This window comes from Balaenoptera musculus, chromosome 14 (assembly GCF_009873245.2).
Source record: "Balaenoptera musculus isolate JJ_BM4_2016_0621 chromosome 14, mBalMus1.pri.v3, whole genome shotgun sequence".
NCBI lineage: Eukaryota > Metazoa > Chordata > Mammalia > Artiodactyla > Balaenopteridae > Balaenoptera > Balaenoptera musculus.
Genome location: NC_045798.1, coordinates 7969750 through 7986781, shown reverse-complemented (window position 1 = coordinate 7986781; position 17032 = coordinate 7969750). Strand labels below are relative to the sequence as shown.

Below are 17032 nucleotides of genomic sequence, written 5' to 3'. Positions count from 1 at the left end.
AAAACGCAGAATCCTAGCCACTAGGCCACCGGGGAACTCCCTATTTTTCTTCCTTTTAATCAACTTTATTGAGATATATCACATATCATACAATTCACCTATTTAAAGTGAGTCAATGGCTTTTAGTATGTTCACAGAGTTGTGCAACCATCACCACTATCGAATCCAAGAACATGTTTATCACCCTAAAAGGAAACCCTGTATCCATTAGCCGTCACTTCCCATCCCCCCTCCTCAGCCCCTGGCATCCACTAGTCTACTTCCCATCTCCGGATTTGCCTCTTCTGGACATTTCATATAGATGGAATCATGTGATGTGCGATCGTTTGTGTCTGGCTCTTTTCACTGTTTTCGAGGTGCATCCATGTTGTAGCATAATCAGTACTTCACTCCTTTTTCTAGAGGAGTAAAGAAAAGAGAAGTCACTGCGGTGGTTTCTCTTGTTGCAGAGCACGGGCTCTAGGCGCATGGGCTTCAGTAGTTGTGGCGCACGGGCTTAGCTGTTCCGCGGCATGTGGGATCTTCCTGGACCAGGCCTCGAACCCGTGTCCCCTGCATTGGCAGGCGGCTTCTTAACCACCGCGCCACCAGGGAAATCTGTCATTCAGATTTTAAAACCTTTAAAAACGTTCACCTGGGGTGGGGAAGAATCCCCGGAAGTGCTTGCAGCCTGGGCCCCGTGAGGGGCTGGGCGGAGGTCACCATAAAGGATGCTGGGAATGGTGGTGTTGTCATCTCTGAGTCTCCCCCCAGCCGGCAGACAGCAGGGAGAGAGCGCTGTGGCCCAGCACCGAGGGCTGGCCTTCTCCTGGGTCGGCGTCCAGTGCGCAGGACCTGACGGGAGGCAGCTGTTGTGCAGATAGTTACTGGAGAGGGGGGCAGTTGTGAGTGACAGAGCGATGCGCCAACAGCAGAGGCATCTCCAGCCCTGGAAGCTGCTGCCCAGCCCCTCCTCCCCTGCCCCAGGTCAGTGCGAAACGCCGCCGCTGCGATGGGCCACACGGAGGGGGTGTGAGGCGAAGAGGACGCTGTGAGGAAAGACTGTCTCCTCATTTGCCAGGGACGGTCTAGAGAGCACTAGGTGTGTGTAAGGAGGAGGGAGAGTCCTTCCAGCCTGCGAGGCTATGAAACTATCACAGAAGAAACCGACCCGCACCAGGAGCCCGTTTATAAAGACGAGGAATGGCCCCAGTTCAAGTGTATCATGTTCCTCTCCGTTTAACAGGGAGGTTATAAAACTTAATTATAAGACACAATTCTAAGGCCATCAGTGGCTTCCTGCGGCTGACAACAGGATCGCAAACCCAAAGGCCTATGGGGAGAATGACAGCGGCAGGAGTAAAGCAGTCCTGGGCCAGGGGACCCCGGCCCTCCAAGGACAGGCCACCCTCACGTCTCGGGGCCTGGGCAGCGGTACCAGCAGAGGCCCAGGGGCCGACTGTGTAAATGTTTAAAAGTTATAAATCAGGAATTCCCTGGTTGGGTCCAGTGGTTAGGACTCTGCGTTTTCACTGCCGAGGGCCCAGGTTCAATCCCTGGTTGGGGACCTGAGATCCTACAAGCTGCATGGCGCGTGGCCAAAAAAAAAAGTTATAACTCAAATGACAAGCTGTTGAATAGATACTCGACCTTGACAGTTCTACCTTTTTTTAAAATTTTAATTAATTAATTTATTTTTGGCTGCGTTGGGTCTTCGTTGTTGTGCACAGGCTTTCTCTAGTTGCGGCGAGTGGGGGCTACTCTTCGTTGTGGTTCGCGGGCTTCTCGCTGCGGTGGCTTCTCTTGTTGCAGAGCATGGGCTCTAGGCGTGAGGGCTTCAGTAGTTGTGGCTCGCGAGCTCAGTAGTTGTGGCTCGCGGGCTCAGTAGTTGTGGCTCTCAGGCTCTAGAGCGCAGGCTCAGTAGTTGTGTCGCCTGGGCTTAGTTGCTCCGCAGCATGTGGGATCTTCCTGGACCAGGGCTCGAACCCGTGTCCCCTGCCTTGGCAGGAGGATTCTTAACCACTGCGCCACCAGGGAAGCCCCCCTTTTTTGAGTTTTAAGAGAACTTCTTCCATGGCCTCATTGTGCCCATGGTGTTTCATTCATTCATTCATTCAGTAAACGTTTCTCTGGGCCCCCACCATGTGCCGGGCTCTGAACAAAGCTGCTGTGGAAATAGAGATGGACGCTATTGCTACAGCTTAATGGAGGAGACAGATGTGGGCCTGAAGAATTAGAATATGCCTCACAGCTGCCACCCACCATTACTCTCTGATGAAAATCACGAGCCGGGTGCTGATTCTTTCTGGCATGAGCATCACCTCCGCTAGCCGCTGTGGGGTAAGAGCTGGTTCTCAAAGCTGTGGCCCCCAGACCAGCAGCACAGGCCTCACCTGGGGATTTGTAAGCAAAGCAGATTCTCGGCCCAGATCTCAGACTCACGGAATCAGAAACTCTGGGGGTGGGACCAGCAGTCTGTGTTTTATCGGGCCCTCCTGCTCATGTTGATGCCTGATAAAGTTTGAGATCCCCTGCCTTAAAGCCATACTTCTCAACCTTGGCCACACATTCATATCCCCTGGGGAGCTTTTAAAAACTATGACCGCTCATACTCCACCCCAGAACAATTAAATCAGGATCTCTGGGAATGGGGCCGAGGCCTTAGAATGTTTAAAGCTCCCTGGGTGAATCAAATGAACCACTGCCTTAGTGGATGACAGGCCAGCGTGAGAATGCCAATAAAAGGCCGGGCTGAAGCCAGCCAGAGCACTCTGGGCGACCGCGGGGCCTCCCACTCCTCCCACCGGGGCCCTGGGAAGGCTCTGGGCATTCCATTCGGGCTCCGAGGTTCCTCTCCCAAGCATGACCCTCGTTTAGACACGTAGCAGCACCTGCCTCTTCAACTAACACAGAGCAGGCTCGGGAAAGAAATGTTGTGATGCTGAAACTGCCAGCTCTCTGCTTGTTGAGCGGTGATTTTTGGTCAGTCATTTGGGGAAAGAGAGTAAGAGGTGAATCACCTACAGAGTGGTTTGTGCCAAGAATGTTCTCTGAGATCTCTGGAATGCTCCGGGTATGAGTAACTCCAGGCACTTTGGGATTCCTTTTTTGTCCTCTTTGGGTTAGTCTCCTATTTCTGAATTGAGTTTGAATCGTATATTGCATTTGTAAAGTACACATATCATTTACATTATAATTTATGTATTTATAAATTATAATTTATGTTATAATTACATGCATTGTAATTAGCAAGGGCATAGGAAGTATAATAATCACAAGAACAATTACTGCCAGTTGAGTGCTGACTGTTAGGCACTGTCAGCACTTTAGATACATTGTCACCGTAAGCGTCAGATCACCCCACTGCAAATGGTTTACCATATTACTCCCTTTTTCAAGACAGGAAACTGAGGATAAGGAATGTTAAGTTACTCACCCAAAGTCATATAGAAAATGGAAGAACCAGGTTTTGAACCTAGGTCTGCCATCAAAGGTCATAGTGTTAGCCCCAGTCTCCTTTGGCTCATAGTAAGTGGTAGCACATGCATATACTAATAGTATTAAAATCATATAGTAGAATCTGTAAATAATATATGCTACTGGATAGTTTTATTTATACACAAAATTGTACATAATTTAGCATGCAGTTGTACATAATATAAACTCAATAAATGCTGTATATGAAAATGTTACCAATTAGAGCTACTTGCATAGTACCAATTATGGTTCATTTGTATCCATAACCAATGATGTTATATCTAAAGACCATTCCTGGAATGTTGCATTGAGGATATATGACTTCTTTGAAAATATTAGGCGATTACTAAGATACAGTGTAAAAAGGGGAAAAGCAGGATACAAAAGCAGGATACAAAAAAGGATATATACGCATACCAGTTTTGCAAAAAAAATAGACACGTGTATTTTATATGCATGGGAAAAAGTGGAAGGAAGGTACCCCAGATCTTTCACAGAAATGATGGTTGGACTGCAAGAGGTTTGTATTTTCTTCCTGTTACTTGGGGCAGGACCAAGACACTAGGGTGTTCCAGACAGGCTAATATTTGGCGTTGCTTCAAACTGGTGCTCTTTCAATTTTTGCTCTACATTTATTTAGTAGACAGGGAGAAATTGGCTATCTATTGATAAATATTGTGTACAAATACAGATTCTCTTCCTGATTCATTCCTACAGACCAAAAGAGTTCACGTTCTGGGGAAAAAAAATTATTTCCCACTTTTCTGTGGCTCTTATTCTCTCTCTCTCTCTCTTTCTCTCTCTCTCTCTCTCTCTGTAAAATTCAAAACCCTGCAGTTTGGAGGGACACATATTAGTTTCAAATGTAGACACTAAAATAAATTACTCATTTCTAGCCCTTTGTCACGCACAGTTCAGGTTTCTGAATTTTAGCCGATTGCAGTGTGCGTGGTACAAAACTACTGCACAGAGAAGGCTGATGGGAGTGAGGAGTGGTTTTGTTTGTTTCTGTGTTCTCTAGTTCTCTCCTCCTGGCGTTTTGCCAGTTACGCAAGGAGCCCTGTGTGGAGACCTGCATTAACTGGCACCACATTTCCATTTGAATCCACAGACATGTCAGCACTCTGCTCATTCTAGGAAATTTGGAAAATACGCAAAGAATGACTTTCCAAATCAGAAAGCAGCCCTCACAGGATGAGTTGGGAATTGTTCCCTTTTCTTATGTTTTTGGGAGAGTTTGTGGAGGATTGGTATTCTTTAAATATTTGGTAGAATTCACCAATGAAGCCATTTGGTCCTTGGTTTTTCTTTGCTGAAGCTGTAAAGTTACTAATTCAATCTATTTACTTGTTATAGGTCTGTTTAGATTTTCTCTTTCTTCTTTTTTTTTTTTTATTTTTATTTTTAACAAATTTATTTATTTATTTATTTAAATTTATTTATATTTATTTTTGGCTGTATTGGGTCTTCGTTTCTGTGCGAGGGCTTTCTCCAGTTGCGGCGAGCGGGGGCCTCTCTTCATCGCGGTGCGCGGGCCTCTCACTGTCACGGCCTCTCCCGTTGCGGAGCACAGGCTCCAGACGCGCAGGCTCAGTAGTTGTGGCTCACGGGCTTAGTCGCTCCGCGGCATGTGGGATCTTCCCAGACCAGGGCTCGAACCCGTGTCCCCTGCATTGGCAGGCAGATTCTTAACCACTGCGCCACCAGGGAAGCCCTCTCTTTCTTCTTGAGTCAGTTTTGGTCATTTGTATCTTTCTAGCAATTTGTCCATTTCACCTAAGTTATCTGATTTGTTGGCATATAATCGCTCATACTCCTTTTAATCTCTGTAAGATTGGTACTGGTATTCCCTCTTTCATTCCTGATTTTAATAATTTGAGTCTTTTCTCTTTTTTTTCTTGGTTAGTCTCGCTTAAGATTTGTCAACTGTGTTGATATTTTCAATGAATGATGGCTTCTTAGGTCTTCATTTTAAAAATTATATCACCTAAGTTGTATGTATGTTACATAGAATCTTTTGAGCATATAAAACATTGCAGGATAAAGATGGAAAAGAAAGAAAGGAAAAAAGAATCATGGTGCAGTTAGTTGTCTTAAGAAACTTACCACAGCCTTAGGTCCTATATTTGAGTTTCACACTGAATTATTTGCTTATTCATCTAAACTAACTTCTAAATTCTTCAGGATTCCATCTTTTAAATGAAACTAATATCTTCTTCACAAAGCAAGGATGTAGTAGATACACTGTGAGATACTTAGGTGAAAAGTGAAGAAATGAAACACTGTTCATGCCAATGCTAATAGTATTGACCAGTTGGACAGTGGATCAAGGCTGCTGTAAAATTTAGTACCACAAAGTGGGTTGCTTCACACAACAGGAATTTATTCTCTCATGGAAGTCTGAAATCAAGGTGTCAGCAGGGTCATGCTCTCTATGAAACATGTAGGGGATAATGTGTCCTCGCCTCTTCTAGCTTCTGCAGTTACTATCAATCCTTGATGTTCCTTGGCTTAAGCTGTATCCCTCCAACCACTGCCTCGGCCATCACATGTCCATCTTGGCCCTGAGTGTCTCTTTCCTCTCTTTATGAGGACACTGGTCATATTGTTTGAAAGGCCCACCCTCCTCCAGTACAACCTCATCTTAACTAATGACATCTGCCATGAGGGACTGAGGGACTGGGGGTTAGGACTTCAACCTATCTTTCTTTGGCGGGGGCGGGGGGGGGTGGATACAGGCAGCTCATAACAGACATGTTCTAAGCTAACGGCTATCAAAGTGTCTTTTCTGCTTACCATGGTCTTTTTTTTTTTTTTTTTTTTCCTAAACCTCTTCCCTAGATTGAAGATATGTTTAACGAAATCAGATTTAGTGAGTATGTGGACACTGGAAAACTAATTGACAAAATCAACCTACCGGATTTCTTCAAAGTTTACCTTAATCACAGGCCACCCTTCGGTAACACCATGAGTGGCATCCAGCGGAGCTTTGACATTCTTGGTTTTACCAATTCAAAGGGAAAGAAAGCTATTCGAAGAGAGGATTTTCTGAAACTGCTTCAAACCAAAGGTAAATACCTAAATAGGTATATCTTTTAACACCCTTGAGCCATTCCCACTGGAGAGAACTGAGCTGGGAGACAGACCACCCCCCGGCATCTCTGATTTGACTGGACTTCAGCCGCGAGGATGCCGCTTACTGACCCACGTGGCTGGCAAACACGGGGTAAAGGGAAGGATGCCAGGAACCAGAAAGATGCAGTTTATGTTCCAACTTCCTGGAACTGCAAGATTCAGGACCCTCACTCGTAAAGCAGGAATACAAGTGCCAGCCATCTACCTCACAGAGCTACTACGAGATTGGGTTGCATTTGTGAAATGAAACCACACCAAAGTAAAACTTCTCATTTTTACCTATTCTCTTCCTCATCGTATTTTTTTTTAATACATTTATTTATTTATTTATTTATTTATTTGGCTGCATTGGGTCTTTGTTGCTGTGCGCGGGCTTTCTCTAGTTGCGGCGAGCGGGGGCTACTCTTCGTTGCGGTGCGCGGGCTTCTCACTGCAGTGGCTTCTCTTGTTGAGGAGCACGGGCTCTAGGCGTGTGGGCTTCTGTAGTTGTGGCACGTGGGCTCAGTAGTTGTGGCTTATGGCCTCTAGAGCGCAGGCTCAGTAGTTGTGGCGCACGGGCTTAGTTGCTCTGCAGCATGTGGGATCTTCCCGGATCAGGGCTCAAACACGTGTCCCCTGCATTGGCAGGCGGATTCTTAACCACTGCACCACCAGGGAAGTCCTTCCTCATTGTTTTATGTGAGGAAGTCAAGTAGCCCTTTTCCCTGGGCGATCATTTCATCTTAGCCAAACTGGTGCTTCTAATGTGAGGGAATTAGAAATGAAGCTAAGCACAGTCTTTGTCAGAATGCTGTCTTCTTTCTCTGCACAAGCCCCAACACAGTCCCCTGGGTTGGAGTCCCATTTGTAGCGCTATATAAGGAAGTCTATGTGACAGTAACATGGGACTCCCTAGATTGTTTTCGTGTCTCAAGAAAACAGTGGAATCATCCTCTTGAAGACCTCAGAATGATGATGCTGAACTCTGACGTGAGGCTCAGTCCCACGAGCTGAACAGCCTCCTTTTCCCTTTGTGACGCCCAGGTGAGCACATGACGGAAGAGGAGATGTCTGACTGCTTTGCTACACTGTTCGGACTGAATCCTGAGGGCTGGAAATCCGAGCCCGCAGCCTCTTCTGTCAAAGGTACTACAGTGGGCTCTGTCTGGACACGTAGCTGAGGTGCACTAATTTGTTGGCGCCTTAAGTGCATTTATGTCTTCTAACTGGTGCAAGCCACTCTCCTTCATACCATGCACACAACAAAGCAAGTCTGTTGGGAACCCAACATGAATAAGTTATAAAAAGACCAGGGAGTGGTGGTCATGTCTAAGAGATGAAAGCTTTTGTTCTTGTGCTCCGTCCTTCCTTTGTGTCTCCCAGCCTTGTTTCTTCCCTTTATTCCCCCGATCCAGTCCTCATCTTTCCAGCTTGGGTAGGCGAATCCTGGCCACTAGTAGAGGATACAGTTCGGAAGCTGTTTCAGAAGAGGTATTGTCAGGAGAGCCTTGGATGAGGAGAGGGCAGGGACTCGGCAGGCAGGCACGAGCCCGACTTCAAGCTGCCAGAGCTTGAACATCTTTAAAGATTATCCTGGGACTTCCCTGGCAGTCCAGTGGTTAGGACTCTGCGCTTCCACTGCAGGGGGCGTGGGTTCGATCCCTGGTCAGGGAACTAAGATCCCGCATGCTGTGCAGTGTGGCCAAAAAAAAAAAAATCCTCCTCTCCTTTCCTGTCTGAGGATTTCCCACCTCCTTCTTTTAGCTCACTGACCCCCTTGTGCTGGAACGTGTCCGTGGACAACCTCAAGTGAGGCCCTGCTGCCCCCATGGGGTCGGGAGCAAAGACTCTTCACCAGGCTTCCTTCTCCCTCTCCTTCTGTTGTCTGTTCCCAATTTCAAATTGAACAGAGTTCCTAACACAGACAGTTCTAGACTCCAGGATCTGATTGGTCATTTCCAACCTGCAAGCTCCTCTACGCCATTCCTTGTGTACCTGGGATCTCAGAATGTAACTTTCCCAATTGTTTTATATACACACACATGTATACAGTGTTCCTAAGTGTCTCAAAACAGTAAAATCAATGATGCCTTGTAGTTGAGGCTTTCCAGTGAAGTGTGCAGAGGCTTGGGTAACGGTGCTCCAAACCCAAACCACAAAGGAGGGATTTTAACCAGTTTCCACCCGAGGGTTTTCACGGAATCAGAGCCAAATCCCAGCACAAAGCTCCTCTCACTTTTGTTTAGTATCATTTCCTCATATTTTTGGAAAATGCTTCTGAGTTAGAAACCTAATTGTTATGAAGGCATTTGCTTTCTTTTCTTGTTTGGTTAGGTTCAGAAATTTGCTTTGAAGAAGAACTTCCAGACGAAATCACTGCAGAAATATTCACGACTCAAATTCTTGGCCTAACCATTTCTCAAGATTCTGGACAAGATCCTACGGTCAGTGAAGTTGAAAGGAGTGCCTGAAGCACAAAGGACTTTGTGTGTGTGTGTTTTTTCCAAGAGGCACTGCTTTTCCCGCATTTCCCTACCCCTACTCTAATCTTCAGAACGTTTAGACATTAAAAGCAAATTTCTGTTAAGCAATGGAATTCACAAAGTTGGACATTCCACTGTTTCTGAAATAGAAAAGTGGGTGGAGGCAAGAAAAACACTGGCAGCTGGATGGAAAGGGTGGCTGGAGACCCCGGCCGCCATTCTCATGCCTAATCCACGGCAGTGCTGCCTTGAGGGGGTTTGGACAGGACGAGAAGGTGGCGTGGTCCCCGGGGGCAGAGGGGGCCTGAGCCAGCAGCAGGCCTTCCTCGTGGCAAGTGTGGCCTTATTTCTATCCCCTCAAGCGGCACCTGGACCCTTAGCCTAATGCGGCCTGATGCGGATCGTCCCAGCCTGCTCTTAGGCTGGGGCGGGGGCGTTGGGTGCTCTGGGTTCCCGAGAGCCCCGGCTTGTGGCTTCTTATCAGCAAAACCCCTGAGCAGTTGTGTGCGGCCGTTATGAAGAGCATCACTGGCCATGCTTAACGCCGGTGGCACCTGCCAGAGAGAATGCAGAAGAGCAGCCCCGGAGCCCCGTGTGTACTGCAGCTGGACCAGAACCCGCCGGCCGGCCTCCCCGGGGCAGAGCTCAGCGGACGGGAGCCGCCCCCTCACACGGCGCACGCGCCGCACAGGCCCGTGTGGTTGATCCGCAGCCTTGAACTCCGCTGGGCTGCAGAACGCGTAGCAGGCGAAAGCGGTTCCCCGGCTCGGGATGTGGAGGGAACGTGACTAAGGCTTCAGCAGCATTCTGACCTTGAAGATAGGGCACCCTCGTCATATAAACAGATGGAAGTTATGGTCTGATTTTGAGAGTTTTGTCCTCAGTTATGAGGTCTCGCTCAGGCAAATGGGCCGAAGGTTTTTCTCCACACGTGCTTAGTCCGACACACCCGCCCGCCACTACCAGCTCCTTCCCCGGGGGAACCAGCCTTTGAGATGATGTTTCTGACGCCCGGAGCAGGGGTCCGTGTGAGGGAAGCAGAGCGGCCGCCGCCGCGCCCTCCTCCAGGCCCGGAGCCCCCTGCGTGGCGGCCGTTTGGAAACCTGGCTCTGTGGGTCCTTGGGACAGCCCGGAGCACGGAACCGAGCCGTATCCCCGACCCAGGCTGTGTCACCGCAGCCTTGGGACAGCCGGCGCCCGCTCGTCACGCTGTATACCTCCAGGCCTTTGCAACCTGGTTTACATTTGGTTCTTTTTGAAAAACACAAAAAGAAAAACAAGCTTTGTGAATCAACTTTGCAGCTGCTAAGGGCTTAGGAGAGACAGACTACCAAGCCAGTTACAAAGTTCCCGGGGACATTTTAGGGAACAGAAAACTCTCAAGTGACTTGTTCTCTTCAAAAAATAACTCAGAATTGGATGCCCTCTGGACACCCACCAGGGGCTTCTTTCATCAGGTCCGGCTCCCTCTTTTTGGTTCTTGTTGACGACATATATTGGAGTCATTGTCTGGAGCAGAACCGGCCCGTGACCAGTTGGACCCGCGGTGGCGGGTCTGGGGAGCAGGAACCGCCCTCAGGCCCGGGCTGAGCCGCTCCCTCTGCGCTGAGTCGGTCCGGGGAGGGGGAGGGGGAGGGCGGCCGCTCACCGGGAAGGGGGAGGGTCAGGGCGGCCGCTCACCGGGAAGGGGGAGGGTCAGGGCGGCCGCTCACCGGGAAGGGGGAGGGGGAGGGCGGCCGCTCACCGGGAAGGGGGAGGGTCAGGGCGGCCGCTCACCGGGAAGGGGGAGGGTCAGGGCGGCCGCTCACCGGGAAGGGGGAGGGTCAGGGCGGCCGCTCACCGGGAAGGGGGAGGGTCAGGGCGGCCGCTCACCGGGAAGGGGGAGGGTCAGGGCGGCCGCTCACCGGGAAGGGGGAGGGTCAGGGCGGCCGCTCACCGGGAAGGGGGAGGGTCAGGGCGGCCGCTCACCGGGGAGGGGGAGGGTCAGGGCGCCGCTCACCGGGGAGGGGGAGGGTCAGGGCGGCCGCTCACCGGGAAGGGGGAGGGTCAGGGCGGCCGCTCACCGGGAAGGCCCAAATAGCAGGGGACTGCAGCATCCATGTCAGCGGCGTTCCCACCCTGCTCCCGGCCCAGCCAGGCCACGGGCGCCCCTTCTCTCCCTTTCTGCTGGTGCTTTTCTCGGCATATCTCTCAGCTTGTCCGACCAGGGTGAAGAGCAGCTTATGTGCACCTTCCAGCCCCGGCGGGGCGTCTTCACCTGCTGGCCACGCAAGCTGTGGAGAGGCCGGGCCCCAGCACCCGGGTCCAGGGGAGGAGGAGGAGGGCTGCCTTCCTGCCAAGAGAGCAGAGAGCTCAGACTTTCCCAGCCATGTGGGTAGCAGAGCAGCGACACCAGAAGTGGAGGGAGCAGAGACCGAAGACGGTCTCGCTGGGCTTGTACATCAGACGTAGGGACGAGACGCTGGACACCAAAAAGCACCATGTGATGTTCTTTTGAAAAAACAATACTGTTTCAGATGGGGCCTCTGGCTACCGACCTCTGCATCCTGGCCTGTTGCTTCCAGAGTTCAGGAGCCCGTGGAAAAGCCATGGTCGTCCAGGAACCACCCAAAGCCTCCCCCGCCCTCGACTCTCTCCTCCAGACCCCCAGGCCCCTCCTGGGCAGGACGAGTGTCTTGTTTGCACAGCACCAGCCCACGGGCCGGGCCGGCCTGGGCTTGCGTCCTGCCTCTGCCACTTAGCAGCACCCTGTGTGCCCTTGGGTGTGGCTAATCTCTTAAACCTCAGTTTCCCCGTGGAACAACTCCTGGGCTGGTGGTGAGGATTAAAAGAGATATTGCAAATAAAAGTGTTCCTGGCATAACGTAGTGCTCAAAGTAGGACAGCAGCTATTATCACTGCAGGCAGAAACTGTGCCTGAGACTGGGGAAGACGTTTGATGAGAATTAATCTCTCCCGACTCCAGGGTTTTAGCATCTGTTAACACTTGCTCAAATAGGGGTCTCTGCAAGCTTTGACAAAGGACCCTTGATAAATATTTGTGGAACGACTGAATGAATGAACGTGAAGCTCCAGTGCTCTTTTAATAGCTGACTTAGCTTTTGAATCAAAGTGAATCCGGCCCCCACAGGCCGTCGCATCAGGGTCAGCAGCCTCTCTGGAAAGGGCCAGAGGGTAAACAGTGGGGATCTGTGGGCCGAGTGGGCTGTTGGACGCCTCACCTCGGCCGCTGGAGCACAAACGCAGCCACACAGACTCCGGTCCAGAAAAGAACAAACGTGGCCCCATTCCAATCAAACTTTACTTGTGGACGCTGAAACTAATTTGGATTTCGTGAGAATTTCCACATACCGTGAAATCTTCTTCTTCTGAGATTTTTTTCAACCACTCAAAAATGTGAAAACCATTCTTAGCTTGCGGACCACACAGACACGGCGGCCCGGATCTGTCCCGCAGGTTGCAGTTTGCTCCACCTCCTAGGCCAGGATGTCTTTCCAACAGATTTTTACAAATGCGACGAATGTGTAAAACACCTGACTAGTACTCTTCAAAAAGGCCCAGGTCATGACAAACAAGAAAAGACTGAGAAACTGTCCCAGGTCGGAGGAGACTAAGGGGACACGATGACTAAATGTGAAGCAGGATCCTGGGTTTCTGGAACGGAAAAAGGACATTAGGAAGAAACCGGTGCAACCCAGAGGAAGTCTGTGCCGAACTTAATTTCTTAGTTTCGATCAGTGTATCTTGGTTGCCTAAAAGTGAACACGAGGGAAGCTGGGCGAAGGGTCTGTGTTAACTCTCCCTACTACCTTTGCAAATCTAAAATATTTCAAAATCAAAGCTATATTTAAAAATGAGGGAATTCCCTGGCAGTCCAGTGGTTAAGACTCCGTGCTTTCACTGCCGGGGCCCGGATTTGATCCCTGGTCTGGAAACTAGGATCCCGCATGCCTCGCAGAGCGGCCAAAAAAAAAAAGTCCTGTACCACCTTTCTGCCTCAGCCACCCCTGAATTGTTTCCACGAGCTGCCCTGTGTTTCCACGAGCTCTCAAGCCAATGCTCCTGAAGCCAGTCCGGGCCCCTGCTCCTGGGTTACCTCATGTGCCAACTGTCCTCTGTGAACCCGATGTGCTTCATGACAGTGCAGACAAAAAGGGGCTTTTTTTTTTTTTTTTCCAAAAAGATCTGTGTCCTAAAGCCATGGCTGCCCTAGACCCTGGGGTTTTTGGCCTGACCATGTTCTTGAGAGATCTGGATGACAGAGGTTCCCCTGCAGGCAGTGGCTCAAAACTGACTGTAATAAATAGACACACGACACTGGGACTCAACAGTAAGTTGCCACCCTATTCATATGTCATATAACATCCTCTGCTAGCTTAGCGTAAAGGAGTATCACACACACACACACACACACACACACACACACACACACACACAGGCACACAACCCGAGTTGATGCAACATTCTTCCAGGGCAGTGCAATGCTGAGTGTAGGGACCAAGCTCGTGGGACAGTAAACCTGTCGCGGGGTTCTTTACCGTGTTTCCTGAGCTGCTGATGCCCGAGGCAGGCCTCTCGCCCCCGCCGATAACCATGGGTATTTATCAGCGCCCAGGCGAGAGGCATCGGGCCCCGAAGATCACTCTCCACTGTTGGCACCCCTGCCTTTTTCTCCATAGTTTGAAATCACCAGCTGTGAGTGGGGAAGTTCAATGCCAAGGTCGCCCCCATGGAAGGGAATGAGCCATTGTGTTCGGCCCTGCACCCCCTCTTGTTCTCTCCTTTTTTGTTGATGGGAAGTCAGAAAACACTTCAATGTAAACATAGTATTTATTTTTTTAGATCTTAGTCTTTAAAGCAAGTGGGTTTTTTCCTTTGGGCGGGGGCGAGTTTAGTTCCAACCACCACTACAAGCTCTTTGCCAGCACTTCAGACAACACAGAAGCGTGTGCTGTGAAGGACAGTCCCCACAGCGTGTCTGTCCTGGCGGAGGGAGCTGTGGGCGGTATTGTGACCCTGGGTCTGATGCAGAGAGAGCGCATCAGGTGTAGGCGCTGTCTAAAGTGCTGGCCGCCACCCAGCTTCTCCTCCGTGTGCATCTGATTGCTTCGGAGATGGACTTCATCCATCCATTCATTCACGAATTCAGCAAAGAGTGAGTGTGCGCCAGCACTGTGGTAGGGCTGGGGGTACAGTGGTGGACAAGACGGGCATGGCCCTTGTCTTCGGGGATCTCTCGTTAAACAAACACATAACTATGTCGTTGCAAACTGCGGTCATAGAGGAAGAGCCAGGGGCCTATGAGATAGAATATCATGAGGGAAATGTGCTTTAGTTAAGTGATCAGGGCCGGTCTCTCCAAAGATGAGGCTTGTAAGTTAAGAGACAGTCATGGAAAGAGTGGGGAGAACCTTACAGACTGAGGGGACAGTGCCACCAAGGCCAGAAGCATTCAGTGAACCAGAGGTTTGTGTGGTCAGACCCTAGAGAGGGATGTAGGCTCAAGGTGAGGTCCTCAGGAGTCTAGAACGATCTCTGGCATTCCTTCAGCACTGCCGTTGCATGATGCTTCCTCATGAGTCCAAACAGGAATGTTTTCATGTGGGCAATGGGCAGGAGGAATGGAGGGAGGCCAAGTCTTCAAGAAGATGATCTGGCCTTTCTCATTCCTTCACTTTCAAAGAGTTTTGATATGGGACATCCCTGGTGGTGCAGTGGTTAAGAATCCACCTGCCAATGCAGGGGACACGGGTTCGAGCCCTGGTGTGGGAAGATCCCACATGCCGCAGAGCAACTAAGCCCGTGCGCCACAGCTACTGAAGCCCGCATGCCTAGAGCCCATGCTCCGCAACAAGAGAAGCCACCGCAATGAGAAGTCCACGCAGCACAACAAAGAGTAGCCCCTGCTCTCCACAACTAGAAGGCAGCAACAAAGACCCAATGCAGCCAAAAATAAATACATAAATAAAATTTTAAAAAGATTTAATTACAAAACCTTGGAGAAGCTTTTAAAAACAAAACAAAACAAAGAGTCTTGATATGGGGTATGCTGCCGCTCAGAGAATCCCAGGAAAGACCATAGATAAGTCTTGTGAGGAGCCAGCCCTGAAGCTGGTGTGTTCTCTCACGTGACGCTGGACAAACGTGGGGAAGCTCACCGTGGGTTTCAGCCCCATAAACCTTAAACCCTGAGTCGGCATCAATACATCCTTCTTAGTTTTCCAGGGATTTCAACATTTTAAAAAGATGTAACCACAATTTTCTCCGTGATCTTGTTGTCCCTTTGTGCACAACCATGTTTAACTACACAGTCCCCTGAGTCGCTGGCGATATCCCAAAGGCAGCCAGGTGTACAGTGAAGCTTCAGCAGAGCTCGCCACTTACCCCTTCCTCAGTGCGCTGTCAGTCACCTGTGCCTTTCACTAGGATAGAGGAGAGAATAGCAGTAACTTGTGCCAGATCCTCTAATAGTGACCTCAGTTGAACTGTGTGTGCCCTGGTGCTAAGGCCTAAGATAAAATGTGGCGGGAAGCATGTTTCTTTCCCTTTAGAAGGTTATATTGTAGCGAGGGAAACAGACATGTCAAGAATAATACAGTATTTTGTGATATGACATAGGGGCGTCCAGAGCAGATGGGGTGGGAAGGAGGAGGCAATCAGGGCAGGTGGAGGAGAAATTACATAAATGAGGCACTCTAAGCCCATCTGAGCAGTGCCTGGGGGCAGTGGCAGGAGAGCAACCCAGAGAAGATAGTGATCACATTATGAATGGCCTTGTGTGCTGAATCAAGGAGGTTAGACTTGACATTAAAGGGAAGGGGGAGAAGTGGATCAAACTTGGATCTCAGAGGTGTAGGGCTGGGTGATGGGCAAGAGGGGTTGGCTGGGGAAAGGGCCCCCAGCGAGGAGATTATTATAGTAGTTTGGGGAGAAGTGAAAGTTTGCAACAAGAGAAAAGGCATTCAGGAAGGATAAATAAGTATACAGACTAAGAGGCAGCTTAAATAGGGTATCAGCCATGATCTTTGGTTTGGAGTAATAGAAATTGGCTCTGGTTAGCTTCAGTGGAAAGGGACTTTATGTGAAGGCTATCAGGTAACTCATAGGCTCAATGGAGCGATTGAATAAGCAAGCTCTGAAAATGACCAGGAACCAACGGCAGCCAGGATGCCAGTGGCGCTGCCACCACTGGGAGCTCAGTGCGTCCAACACTTAGGCTCTCCAATGGCCACTTCTGCTGGAAGTCATTTCTCCACTGCCCCTACACACCCTCGAACATCAAAGTCAAAATCAAAACCACAATGAGATACCCCTTCACCGCCACAAGACTAATATGAAAAAGACAGACAATAACAAGTGTGGGTGAGCATGTGGAGAAATTGGAACCCTCATACATTGCTGGTGGGAATGTAAAATGGCACAGCTGCTTTGGAAAACAGTCTGGCAGTTTTTCAACATGTTAAATACAGAGTCACCATATGACCCAGCAATTCCCCTGCTGGGTATGTAGCCAAGAGAAATGAAAATATACATCTGCACAAAAACCTGTATACTTATCTTCATAGCAACATTATTCATAATAGCCAAAAAGTGGAAACAACCCAATGTCCATCAATGAATGAATGGACGAACAAAATGTGGTAAATCCATGTAATGGAATATCATTCAGCCATAAAAAGAATGAAGTATTAATACATGGGATGAACCTTGAAAATATGCTAAATAAAAGAAGCTAGGCACAAAAGGACACATATTGTATGATTCCATTTATGTGAAATGTCCAGAACAGGCAAATCCATCGAAAGAGGAAATAGACTCTTGGTTGCCTAAGGCTGGGGGGAGAAAGAATGACAGCAAATGGGTAGAGGGTTTCTTTTTTCGGATGACAAGAATGTTCTAAAATTGATTGTGGTGATGGTTTCACAACTCTGTGACTATACTAAAAAACACCTTAAAAGGGTGAATTTGGGGACTTACCT

At 49.3% G+C, this 17032-nt stretch overlaps 1 protein-coding gene across 1 annotated transcript in view; it reads left to right on the top strand.

The window, feature by feature from the left end:
• Positions 1-10677, top strand: part of CFAP251 (cilia and flagella associated protein 251) — a 67754-nt gene extending 57077 nt beyond the window's left edge. Inside the window, exons 20-22 of the mRNA XM_036874117.1 lie at positions 6298-6526; positions 7615-7716; positions 8905-10677. Of these exons, the coding sequence (XP_036730012.1) occupies positions 6298-6526; positions 7615-7716; positions 8905-9041 (468 nt within the window). The 3' untranslated portion in view covers positions 9042-10677. The remainder of the gene's footprint in view (positions 1-6297; positions 6527-7614; positions 7717-8904) is intronic.
• Positions 10678-17032: the final 6355 nt, after the last annotated feature.